This window comes from Mastigoproctus giganteus, chromosome 10 (assembly GCF_048544385.1).
Source record: "Mastigoproctus giganteus isolate SK-2022 chromosome 10, ASM4854438v1, whole genome shotgun sequence".
NCBI lineage: Eukaryota > Metazoa > Arthropoda > Arachnida > Uropygi > Thelyphonidae > Mastigoproctus > Mastigoproctus giganteus.
The window spans coordinates 79714385-79727642 of record NC_143584.1 but is presented as its reverse complement, the minus strand read 5'-3'; the positions used below and the strand labels follow the sequence as shown (position 1 = coordinate 79727642).

The 13258-nt window shown below is 42.2% G+C and overlaps 1 protein-coding gene across 1 annotated transcript; it reads right to left on the bottom strand.

Moving 5' to 3' along the window:
- Window positions 1-3606: 3606 nt before the first annotated feature.
- LOC150079110 (uncharacterized) lies at window positions 3607-4335 on the bottom strand. The gene has a single exon (XM_090382955.1). It carries the CDS (start codon window positions 4333-4335, stop codon window positions 3607-3609), a length of 729 nt encoding a protein of 242 aa, XP_090239081.1.
- Window positions 4336-13258: the final 8923 nt, after the last annotated feature.

Below are 13258 nucleotides of genomic sequence, written 5' to 3'. Positions count from 1 at the left end.
AACTGCAAAGTGACTAGCTCACATCTAATTATTGTAGTTTATTATTATTTGTTATATTATTTTTCTGTTCTCTAACGGATTAATTATTACTTGTTTTACCGGTAACTTAACTTAATACAATCCTCTTTTGTACATATGCTTTATTGTTTGAATTTGTATCAATGTTTATCGTCCTGTAGGATTTCACATTATTGTTATTATGTTTATTGATCTGATCTCAGATACACTGTTAATGGTTACCTGTTGTGTATCTTGTTATTAATAAAATAAAAATAAAAAAATAAAATAAAATATTTGAGTGCAGGACAAAGAGAGAATGGAAGTGAGTGCGTGTGGAGGAAGAAGAGTGTGTAAAGCATTCTGTCCAAACATGGAAAGCTATTCTCGATGGATGGTGATTTAATCTGGTTATGGTTAATTAAATAAAAAGTGAGAAGGGAACTTTGTATAATGAGAGCTTTATTTTTTTTTTTCCCTTCTAAACCCACTCTGTGAAAAGCACCTTACAAAGAAGTTCAGCTCGTGAGATTATCTGATGCTCGGTGATTTCACAGAGGTCAGTGTGTCCCAATCTTGAGAGTTTCATGCGCTCCTTAAAGCGGGAAATTGCTTTTCTATACGACTACCCCACGTATGCGACCGCATTCCCAGTCTAGTCTGTGTTCTGTGCCCCCTGATGGCAAGGGACCATTGAGGTGGGGTCGGAGGTGTTGTTTGATCTTTTCCCCCCACTAGTGAAATGCGTGGAGATGCTACAAGATCTTACTGGCCTAGAAATACGGTCACTCAGGGTGAGGAATGCAAGGAATGGTAGCCTGTGGGGTGGGAGATTGTGTGAGGGGAAGAGCTAAAAACCTGGGTACGATGCTCCTCGATTGTTTTGTTGTATGGTAAGCACGCTGTGTTCAAAAACAGAGCACTTTACAGGTTATCTTAAAGTAGAAATAGTTCCCCGGGCAGGTGTTGAGGACGCTGGAAGTTGGGCCTTTCACGATGCTCGATTAGTGATGAAAGGGTAGATGGCGTTTAGTCTACTCTTACCATTCTGTTAACATAGGTTTTTTAAGTTTAAAGTTATTCCTTTATCGTAAAAACAACGTGTTCCTAATAGTAAGGAAAACAATTATTACATTCTGTTTATTCAGCACTTAACGTTTCCGATCCCTTTAACAGCCAGCCAGCTAGAAGATTCTACCTTCCTGAGGTTAATCAAATACAAACATACAGGAACAGCTGAGGGGCTTTCAAGTTTCAAAGAACCTTTCCTTGATAAAATATTTAATAACGTATCAGTTCATCTTTAGCCTTAATTATTTCTCGTTGGTAACCTCGAACCAATTTTTGATATCAGGCAGGCGGTATTTTGCTCCATTCAATTGTCAAATCAACTATCGATTGCGAGCTTGTGGCCAGACCCAGCTATCTCAGAACTACAGCTCACAGAGCCAACAGACTTGGCATCAAGCCGACATTCCAGTTCATCCCAAAGGTGTTCAGTCGGATTAATGCCATGATTTAAGCAGGTCACTGAAGCTTTTGCACGTCCATATCTTCAAACCAAGTCACTACGAGCTGTGCAGTATCAGATGGTGTATTTTAATGCTGTCAATGCCAGAGGTTTAAAAGTGTGTGGATCTTGCACATGTGTAGTGTCGTGTACCGTTGTTCCTCTGGTCCTTTAGCCGCTGGGCCCCTAATGGGACCCAGCGGCTTTGTCCACACTCCGCATCGTGGGGGCAGACCAGGTACACCACTATTATAATTATTTACTCTGGCAGGTCCTGCCACCTAATTTCCTGAGAGTTCAGTGGCTAGGACCTAAAAAAAAAAAAAATAAATAAAAAAAAACCGTTATAGATAGGGGTCAGCCAAAAGGAATACTATTTATACGAATTGATGTTATTAAGTTTTTTGGTGTAGGGCTCAAGCAATTTAGAGATGATTCGGACACTAGTAATTATAAGTTAGAGAGAGGGGTGGGGAGACTGAAGGCTGGGAGAAAAAGACAGAGATAAGGGGTCCAGAGAGAAGATGACCCCCAAATCAGTGGAGCAGGCCCATGCCCCACCAGAAGGAAAAGAGGGGCGGCGAGGTGGGGAAGAGACCACGCAAGGGAGCGCGGGTAGGAAGGCCTAATGGCAGCATCTGAGCTGTGCTAGTGGTTGTGTTACTCATGGGACGAATCAAGGAAGGAGTTGTATGGCACTATTCCCGCGGAGATTTCGGTTGAGGTAAAGTTCATTGCTCGGCAAAAAGGTTTTGGGCAAACTTGGAAAAGGCGCGGTAGTGTTGCTCGTGTTCCAGAAGATGGTTTTCTTGATCCTGCGGAAGGTAATGAATCTGTGTAATGAGAATGAGTCGAAGATCTTCGTAAAGCGGGCAGTGGTACATAAGATGGTCCCAAGTTTCCTGGGATCCACAGCTACACAGAGGATTGTCTGTTATATGGAAGGAAGTCAGTTTTGCATGAATGGAACCGTGACCTGTGAGAAGAAAGGTGGTTTGTAGGCCTGGGGAGAACCATATCGGGCATTTGGGATAAACTGTTTGTACTTCTGAAAGAAATTTACAGGTCATGACCCCCTTTGTAGACTCTGTCCACCTTTTCTGCAAGACCTGCGTTAAATGGGTGATAAGTCTCTTTTCTTCTGCAGTCCTGTTGTTGAGTGCATCAGAGGTGAAGTCTAATATTGTGTCTGATTTTCCTTTGGAGAGTTGATAGAGCAGACCTATGCAGACAATTTTTAGGTCTAAAGGTAGTACACCTGCTAGGACCTGCAGGGCATGGGTTGAGACTGTACGACAAGCTTTTGTTATTGTTAGGAAGATAGAGCGCTAGATAGTTTCTAGCTTTCGGCGATTGACGACGGTCTGCGTCTTTGCGAACCGCATCCCGGAGGCGTAAGTGATGTCAGGGATGAAAACTGCCTTATAAAAGAGCGCCAGGGTGCGCTTTGTGCGGCCCCAGTCCAGTCTGGTTACCCTGGCCACTAGGGCAGTGTAGTTTGTGATCTTCTCACGTAGGTTGACAAGATGCGGTAGGAAAGATCGATTTTTGTCAATGACTACTCCAAGGTATTTCATTTGGGTGGCTTTCTAATCTCTATCGAAGGAGCTGCTCAAACACTTTGCTCAGGACGGGCAACAGAGCAATAGGCCTATAGGATTCTGGTGGTTTGGACAGATTCTTGAGTACTAGGAGGACTAACGCAGTTTTCCAATCTGTTGGGAATGCCCCACGTTTCAAGCAATGGTTATAGAGGTTTAGAATGAGATCAGGTTCATAATGAGTTTTTTGGCAATTTCTGGCTCAATTAGATCTTTTCCGGGAGATTTCTTATTCCTGATTTTGTAGACTGCAGCAGTGGCTCCTGTATAGTGAAGGGTGGTTCTACCACTGTGGTGTGATACAAGGCATTTTCCCTCTCCAGTTGAAGTTGTTCGGTGGTGCGATCCGGGCATAGTTGCTTAAAGATGACATCCAAGATATTAAGGATGGAATCCTGCCACGTCGTTGTCATCTGTCCTTAAGGTGTCTTCGTGGTGGGAATGACCTCTTTCCTAGGGAGTTTTCTAGTTGTTATCCTATAAACAATCTCCCATGGGTCAGAGTTGCCCACAGTGGAGACAAGGTGCTTCCAAGACAGTTTTTTCCTCTGCCTGATCATTGCTGTTTAGGAATTCCTTGCCTCCCTGTATTGGTTCCTGAGGTATTCTGCTTCTGCCGCAGGCCAGAACCTCCTGGCTCTCTGGAAGATATGCCTCTTTTCTAAGGGCCTGCAGTTCTCGGGACCACAATGGCACAGCACCCGGTACGGGGTTTGTCCGCTTAATGGCGACAATTGCTGCATTAACTATAGTATCAGTGATTTTACGCTGGTGGGAGTCCAAGTCGGAATTCATCAGAGTGACAGTTTGGAGGGCTCTGGCATAATCGCGTAGTGTGTCCTTGAACAGTGGCCAATCCGCCTTTTGCACTGAGTAACGGTGAAGTATCTGCCTGGAAGAGGTTATACGTTGTAATGTTCTCTCCATGTTGAATGTAATGGCGCGGTGGTCAGAAGTTGTCCATCCTTCACGAACGGTCCAGTTTGTAATGTATCCCACGAAGGATCTGGTGGCGAGGGTAACGTCTATCGTCGCCTCCCAGAGCGTACTGGAAAAGGTGGGAAGATTATTAGGTCTATTAAGGACTGTGAGGTTGCTATTGGTCAGGAACTCTTCGAGTCTATGTCCATTTTGGGCTCCTCTACGCTCGAGTGTTTCGCTGTGCCAGATGGAGTAGCGACAGTTTACATCAGATCCTATCAAAATCTTTGCTCCACGGAGCACCATGCTGAGATTGTGAAGGTAATGGATGGCAGGGGTGATATCCTCTCCTGGGCGACAATACAGAGAGACCACATAGAACTCACCCAAAGAGCTAATTATTGGGGGCCCAGGCTGCCCAGGCCGAGCAGAGATGGGTAATTTTTGTTACTGTGAGGTGGGGGTTACGCACAACTACTGCGGCTCAGGGGGTTTCTCCAGCTGTTTGAACTATCTTATAGGTTAGGGGATAACCCCGCACCTCATTAGCATAAGTGTAGAGCTCTTGAATAAGAAGTATGTCATAGTTTTCTTCCTCAATCTTTTTTCTTATCTGTCCAGCGACGGCTTTGGCTCTCTGTGAAGGAATTTTATCTTGTTGTGATTATACCGTTTAATTTGTGTTCCCATTACTGATTCTCATTTGGAATGCACTCTTTTTGCTTTTTGGTAGACTGGACACTTTCCGTCGCGTATTGAATGGGTATGTTCCATCTTCTGACTCCTACAGTTCACACAAACTGGTTCTGATGTTTTGTTTGGGCATGTATTATAGCTGTGCCCCTTTTTGGCACAGTGCCCACGTGTCTACTCGGCCTCGGAGTATGTGAGGTGTGTCCAAACCTGCAGCACTGAAAACACTTTGGCACTGGAATGTGCTCCCTGAATCTGTGACATCCACAGCCTATGTAAACTCTGTCTTGTCTGGCAATAAACTGCCAGGCAGATGGGACCAGTTCCACAACCGAATTGGTGGTGTGTCCGGCTTTCCAACTTGACTGATATTTGGGGAAAATTAGGTGAGATGGTTCACTGTCTGGGAAGTCCCTCTGAAAGTTACGGAGGTAGATCTCCTCTGTGATTGCAGCAGGGTCAAGATTCTTTGACACATCATAAATCTGGATAGGGTTCCCTATTTCTTTGGGTTTCTGCTAGGAGACCGAAGCTACATATCTTCGAGTTGTTTAGTATATTGTTTGCCTCCTCATCCGTATCTGTCTCTATTATCACGCCGATGTTGCGCGTTTTTCTAATAGATTTAATTTTTGTGGTTTTGAACTCCTCAGTCAGCGAAGTGACAACTGTGTTCTTTATTTCCTCAATGGTTTTCGTGGCATCCAGTGTGGCTGGCTTCAAAATGACAAGGTGGGGCTTCTGCAGAAGAGTTTTGGCACGTTTGGTTTGTGTTGTTGCTGCTGCTGGTTGGTTGGGCACTTGCTTTATTCCATTCCTCAGCGCATCTGCAAAGGAGGGGGCGTGCTGTTGCATTTGGTTGCCCCTCTCATGTAGACTTCGAGCTTCGCGACAGCCTTTTCTCTTTCCAGGTTGGCGTTCATCAAAAGGTGCTCCATTTTCGTCCAGATGGTGACTATTTCTCCCCTGAATGCTGTTGTAATTGTACTGCTGGATTTCGCCATCAGAGTTTCCAGGCTCATCCTCAGCGTATAGATCTGGTTCAGGAGTGGTAGGATCCAGGACGGGGCCGTCCTGTGTTTTTGCATTGTCTTCAGTGTTATCATTTATTTGGACTGTAAGCTCTCCTAGGTTAGTAACAGCTTCAGCATGGCTTCGATTATCAAACTGGGTGGAATACACCCGGCTGTCACTGACGTGCCACCTTCTACTACGCTGCAGTGGGCAAGGCGGCGTCAAGTGGGAGCCAAGCAGCAGTTTGGGAGGAGAACTCAAGGCTGAGTGGGAAGGGCTCCCTTGCCCATTCGCCGGCTTTTTTCTGCAGCAGTATGCAATGAATTTTGCAACGGGCTGCGCTTGATAATTTTTTCAGGCTTATGTGGGAAAGGCCTGAGCAGCTCTGGAAAATTTGGAATTTGCATTTGGAACATTTAATGTATGCAGCTTTGTTTTCTTTGTTAGTTTCTTTTTTTGCATAATCTGCAGATATCTGCATTTTTAAAACGAGTTGCCCCTTCCATAATTGACAAAATAACTAGAAGTGAAGACTACATATTTGGTGGGCAAACAAAACTTAAACCCTGTTAGTCACAGCTTCAAAACAAAACTTTCTCCAAATGTGTACGGGACCTCCTGCTGTAGAGTGATTGCCGCAGGCAGGAGGGTGACATGAAACGGAGAGAGAGAGCGAGGAGAAATGTTATTGGTCAGCGAAGCTAGTGTCCACTAACTGCAATTATGCTATACAAGAATAACTACAAGCTAGCGTCCATCGTGAAGAAGTGCGTTGTCCCAAGCCAAAAGGAGAATTATACAAAATACTTAACTTTTGCTGGGGCAACGCAGCTGAAACTTCATGCACGAGTAGACGGGCGTTCACCGATGGCTACTGGATCACTTGAATGGTCGAGCATTTAATATAATTCACATAAATTACTTTTGATTAAGAGCGTTTAACACACACGGTATACTACTAGGCGTCACCTGGTGGCATTGTCTCATTGTGTGTAGTGTGTGTGTGTGTTTAGGGTCTAACGGCACCAGGGGTCTGAGCAAGGGAAGAATTCCATCAGCATTGAGCTTGCTCAATACAATCAAATCAAAGCTTTAGAAACCTCGATCAGATCACCTCGCAAGGTGAGTACTCTCAAGATGCTGCAATTTTCAGAACTGAAGCCTTTCTTGGTAAGACCACATTTTCATTCCCTTTACTTGCCCAACTCTGCTCCCGTTCCGGCAGATTTACGTCCTTCCAAAAATATGGCCTCCAGACTTGCATGCAGTACTCAAAATGTGGCCTTATACAATGAGGTAATCACCTTCTTGTCCCTGCTAGCAATGTTCCTGTATATCATAAACAAAACCATGAGCTGTACTGGCAGCCTGTCTACATTGCTTAGAGAACTTCATATCTCACTGCACAATTTCCCCCAGATCTTCTTCATCTTCCACTGTCTTGAGTGTAGTACCACAGAGTTGCTACCTTAATCTGGGATTACTGCTACCCATACGCAGTAACTTGCATTTATTAATGTTAAACTTCAACTGCCATTTCTCAGCACATTGGCCTAATTTGTTTAGGTCTTGTTGCAGCAGCTTACCCTCGTTACTGTCATTAAGCACCCTGCCTACATCTTTTATCATCTGCAAACTTAGACATTAAGCCTGATATACCTTCATAAATACAGAAAACGATGATCGGTCCAGCACTGAACCTTGGGGGACACTGCTAAATAACATTAGTCCACGAAGAGCAGTGATAACCACTCTCTGTCTTCTCACGCTCAACTTTTTTTTCTCTCTCTTCTACTATAGAAAATATACCTCTCTCAATCATTTTACTGATTCCCTTCACAGCCTTATATACCTCTGTCAGGTACCCCCCCCACCCAAAGTGATTAATTGACACGCTTTCATATCGATTAGTATCTCCTTACCAGTCTAGTTGCCCTTTTCTAAACCCTTTCTACACTGGTCCACCGGAGATATGTACCTGTATGATTTTAGATGTTTTAACCTTGATCCAACGAAGGATCTTGCAATCCTTGCCGTTGATTGCAGTTTGCTCCAGTTCATAGAACAACTTTTCATGGGAAATCGCAACAAAAGCGTTACTGAAAGTACTGAAGGCAAATAATGTCCAAGTTGAATCTAACATCTGTTTTGTGAGTTCGTCACAATAATTAACTAATTGTTTTCAGGTGAGACTCCCCCCCCCTCTCCTCGTGCTGTGATCCATTAAGGATACCCCACTTAATTTTTCTGACAGAAACCCCAATTATCGGTTAATTCAGCCAGTGCTCATCTCAGTTATCCTAATTGTTTACTGTACCTTTCGCTTTAAAAGTAGTACTTGTGCATGTGTCCTTCTGATATTCCCTGTCAAAAATTAAATACTTTGGAAACCCTTCTTTTCGATCTTCTCTGACTTAAAATCTCTCTACTTCTTTCTGTCAAATTCTCTGCTGCTTCTATCGATCTCCCAGTTCCACTAATCACCTGGAATTCTTTGACTTCCTCTCTTTGAAGCTCGGCTTTCTCAAGTCCAACTTTCTTAACAGTGAGGTAATTTTCCTTTTCGATTTTCATTTTCATAACTCCAGCTGGCTTCAGTTTTCCAGTCACACCGACCCAGCTGGTCGGGATGAGATAGTGGCTTTTACAATTACTAATGACTTCATACAGACTGTCCATTTATCTACCAGAATACTATAAAATTCTGATCGCACAGCTTTAATCCTTTTCTCATTAACAACCATTACAAGTATATGGATGGTCGAAATGAATGGTCCTCTAGGCACAGCAAATCACAACTTGGTCTCTCTTCAACGGAACTTCTCTCTAGTGGCTATTCTCAGCCGAATGTTGTTTGGCATTACAAGAATGCAAAATGGAAGGATCTCAAGATTTCTATTCTTCTTTTCTTTGGTTGGATTGCTGTTTTTAAACAATCTGATATTAATATTTGCTCAGATCGTGTCAGTGAAATTATTCTTGTAGAAATGAAATTCTTTATTCCACACTCCATCTTAAAATCTCATCCCTTATCTAAACCTTACTTTTCCAATAAATGTGTTAAGGATGTTCAAGATATTAATATTGCATATTGCAATTGGCTTGCATCCAAATCTCCAGATTCATTTTCTGCCTACACAAAAACTTATAATAACAGAAAAGCAGTTATTAATCAGTCAAAAGTAGATTTTGAACAGATGAAGAGTAGAAAACTTGTTTCTTGTCCAAACGATAGTCGATCATTCTGGTCTCTTGCCAAAACTATTGGCTGCATCATTCACCTATCTGTATCCTTACCTCTGTTAGAACCTAATGGTTCTATTGCCATCTCAGGTAAAGATAAAGCCAACTTGCTAGCAGCCTACGTTTCTTTAAATTCTTGTATTGTGCGATCTTGATAAACCACCTCCTACCATTCCCAGTCCATTCTACTCAACGGATCCTGTCTTCTTCAGTCATAAGGAGGTCATAAGAATTTTGAACAATCTTGATTCCAAGAAAGCTCCAGATCACGATGGTATTTCTCAAAATCTGTGCTCCTGCTCTAACTCCTATATTGTGTCGCCTTTTATGCTTTATTATTCCACTGGTGTTTTCCCTTCTGATTGGGGATTTGTTCAAATCCAGCCAGTTCCGAAAAAAGAGTGAACAATCCCCTCCCGTCCAATTATCGTCCCATTGCCCTTACTTCTGCACTTGCTAAAGTAATAGAGAAAGAAACGAACCGCGAACACCTAAACTACCTTGAAACATTTCATCTGATCAATGATCGCCACTATGGATTCCTTTAGTGTCGATCCATTCGTGATATACGAGCTTATGTTACCCATCTATTGACATATTTAGTGAAACTCATGCAGTTGCCCTTGACATTTGAATTTTTTAGGAATAAAGGTCTCCTAAATGAGCTTCCACCTTATGGTGTGCCAACTAATTTTTGTAATTGAGGATCCAGTTTTCTCTCTGACAACTCACTGCTGGTGATGGTAGATGGCTCTCTGTCTTCTAACTTCTCAACTAATGCTGATATTCCCCAATGTTCATTTCTTTCTCCCACTCGTTTCCTTTTGTATTTTAATGTCCTTTTATTGAGTGGAAATCCTCTCCATAGTTTTATTGATGATAGCACATTGCATTTCGCCTTCCAGTTTGAAAAATCTTGCTCTGCAAAATCATCTTCAATTTTTTTTTCTCTCCAGGTAATTCTCCAACGGGGAAAAGATAATTTAGTTTTCATTCCTTCAAAAACTGAGTCCTGTCTTATATCTCGCAAATATGATTCTTCCGCTTCTATATTTATCTTCGATGACACTCAGATTTCTAGACAAGATCATAATAATTAGAAAAGATCTAGACAAAATAATAATAATCCTAATTACCTCTATTAAGAGATTACCCCGACTTCTTATCTCTCTTTGGCCTAAGCACTTTACCAATATTGCTCCATCTGTATCTAAAAAACTGGAATTTCTATTTCACTCTTGGCGTTACTTTCATCTAAAGAGCTACTCACTCTAAACAAATCTCAAATCCGTACTACCACTCAGTTTTGTTCTCACATCTGAGGCAGTGCCTTAATGAGCTTTCTGAGTCTTTAGTTTCCATTCAAAAGAGAACAGGGTGGTTAATTATTGACCCATCTTTTACAGTCTCTCCACTCTCAGTCCCGTAGACGTTGTTTTCTACTACTGCCTTTTCTATGGATACTTCCATGGGCAATGTTCTGCTGAATTGACTCCTCTTATTCTCCCTCTCTCTTCCAACTAGTTTGGACACATACCGCAACCAGTTAATATTCTTTTATTCGCTCACTTCAAACTCACAGAACCAACTTTTCATCTTCCTCATTTATTCCTTCAACTTTCATCTTCTGGAAGAACCTTTCTCGTCACTTATTTCCCGAAATTTACAATCTACTGAAATTCAAGTTTAATGTTAACAAGTATCTTCGTTCATATTTTCAACCTTAAACACACGCATGTTACTAAGTACTAACCTTGCCAACTCCTTAGTAGAATAACGACTATGTCATTTACCACTCTTTTAGAAAGATCCTGGACTGAATCTCGTTAATGGAGTAAACTTTCAAACGCAGTAATTTGAAGGAGCCTAATTCAGCTGTACTCAGTACAATACATCTGAGCCAATCCTTCAAACCGGATCAGGTATGTTCCCACATTTCCTTCGTACACCAGGAAAAGTAACCAATGAAAGGTCACTGGAAATGAAGGCATGCCTTTGGTATCAAATGATGGCGTCCAACCTTCCGAAGAGGGGTCGTTTTATTGCAATCTCAAACAAAGTTGGCTGACTTCGAAATCGATCAAAAGCAGCGCCGAGTGAATATTTAAACGTCATGCCCCAACCGCATTCTGCGCAAATTGCATCATGACTGGAGAGCAACTGAAGATATAATGTAATCAGCTAACGTCTAAAACATAAATAACAACATTCAAAGTAGACAATATCTTTCACGCTCTGAGACACACGAGGTTTTTTGCCCAACATCGTCAACCTCCTTCGGACAGCTCAGATCTCTTTTAATCATCATCCATCTTTTCTTTATCCTCAAAGACAAAAGGGGAAGATAAGTTGGCACAACGCCAACTGGCCCAAGTGTTTTAGATAAGTGTTTGTGGGGAAGCGTAGTTTCCATCATTTTTCCCTTGTTTTGTTCCTCGGGGGGTTTCTCTGATCTCACTTGTCGGTTAGCTGTTGATAAGTGACTTGACTGTTGCTCATCTTTTCTTCGGGTTATCCTCCTCCTCCTCCTCCTCCTCGACGCCAACTCACTAAGAAACTCCGAGGCAAGTTTTGACATCATTACTCTGTGATTATTGTTTTCCAAGTGTGCGCGAGAAGTACGAGCCAAGAGGGCAATGCCTCGAATCTTCGAGTATCCAGTAGCCTGGAAGATCCTCAGCATCCCACGCGATTCTCTGCTTGGAAAAGAGCGTCTGTAAAATTACTCGATTTCATAATAAATAAAACGAAACTTTAAATTTCCTCCCTCTCCCTCGGTCTACCTCTCTCTGTTTTCCGATTTCCCTCAGCTTTCATCCCACTTTATTTATTATTATTCCTTCCCCACTCTCCCACTCCCCCAAATACTTCGATAAATAACATCCGCACGAATGATAATAATTTGTAAACTGCGTATAGCAATGTTTCCACCACTGATTTAAAAGAAGAGTTAAAAGTCTGATAACAATTCAGTACGAAAAAACGCCAGTCCAATCCACCAATTGTTATTGAAGCAAACGAACTAATTATAGTTTTCGAATATCGTCTGCTGACATCTGCTTACTTTATTAGTAGTTAATTTCAAACGATTAAATTAACAATGCAATCAGCGGCATCAAAACGTGCGAACAATCTCGTGCAACGTTTGTTAAAAGTATTGTCTTTTGTTCCATTGTCTCTAAACGGTGGAATCAACAATGGCGAACAACAATGCCGAAATGTGTGGTGTCATCACGCAAGCATTTTTTAAGAGCCTTTGTCTTTAGGCGTTAAGAATCACATTATTCTGGAGGCAATTACCTTAGTACGACTTTCCAACAGTTGGAACAGCTCGAAGTTTTTTCTTCTTCTTTATCTCCTTTTGTCCTTTCCTGCGTCTCTTCATGCATTGCGTACACGTGAATGAACACCCTACCAGTTCCTGGGTAGTAAAAGAATTAATGTGTGTGTGGCACTTTTGGAAAAGAAGTTTCTTCATCTTTAATTCACTTCTGGAAACTCTCGCAATTCTACAGTTTCATGCAAGGCTGGCGTACGATAAGAATCATCGTCCTACTGGTAGAGCGGTCACCAGGGAGACACATAACAAGCCATACTTAAGCGGCTTTACCATTCTTGAGTGATTCCCTTCCTCCTAAGGGACACCTAATTCGCGGCCCTTTTATTTACGATGTCTCCGAGCTCGGTTGCAGATGACTGGAGAGGAAATGAAGGGAAAGCTGACACTATTGGAAATGAATACCAAACTCACTCACCAAGCTTAAACCTAATTTAAAACGAAAAGAAAAATCCAACCTTTTCGGGCTTTTGGAATTAACGACTTCGGCTATATCAGATTTAGATAATCACACGCGTGTTCACAATGGCCCACAAGGAGGGAATTCATTCTTTGTCTCTTTTTCCAGCTCTGGAGAGAGAGACAGAGGCATTTTGCTCGAGAACCATTCGACATTGGATGCCTTCTGCCACTCACTAAGTCCGCGGGTTATTCTCGGAGCAGAAGATGAACTCTCCCTTCAAAATAATTCCTCATAGAGAGAGAGAGAGAGAGAGAGAGAGAGAGAGAGAGAGAGAGAGAGAGAGAGAGAGAGAGAGAGACTGCTTTCTTTCTTTCTTTTATCATTTATTGATTCTCTTTCGCTCTCTCTATGTCTGTCTATACTTCTCCCTATATCTATCTGTACTTTTCTCCCTCTCACTCTTGTTTCTATTCTCTGTCGATCTAAACCTCTCTCTCTCTCTCTCTCTCTCTATATATATATATATATATATATATCTG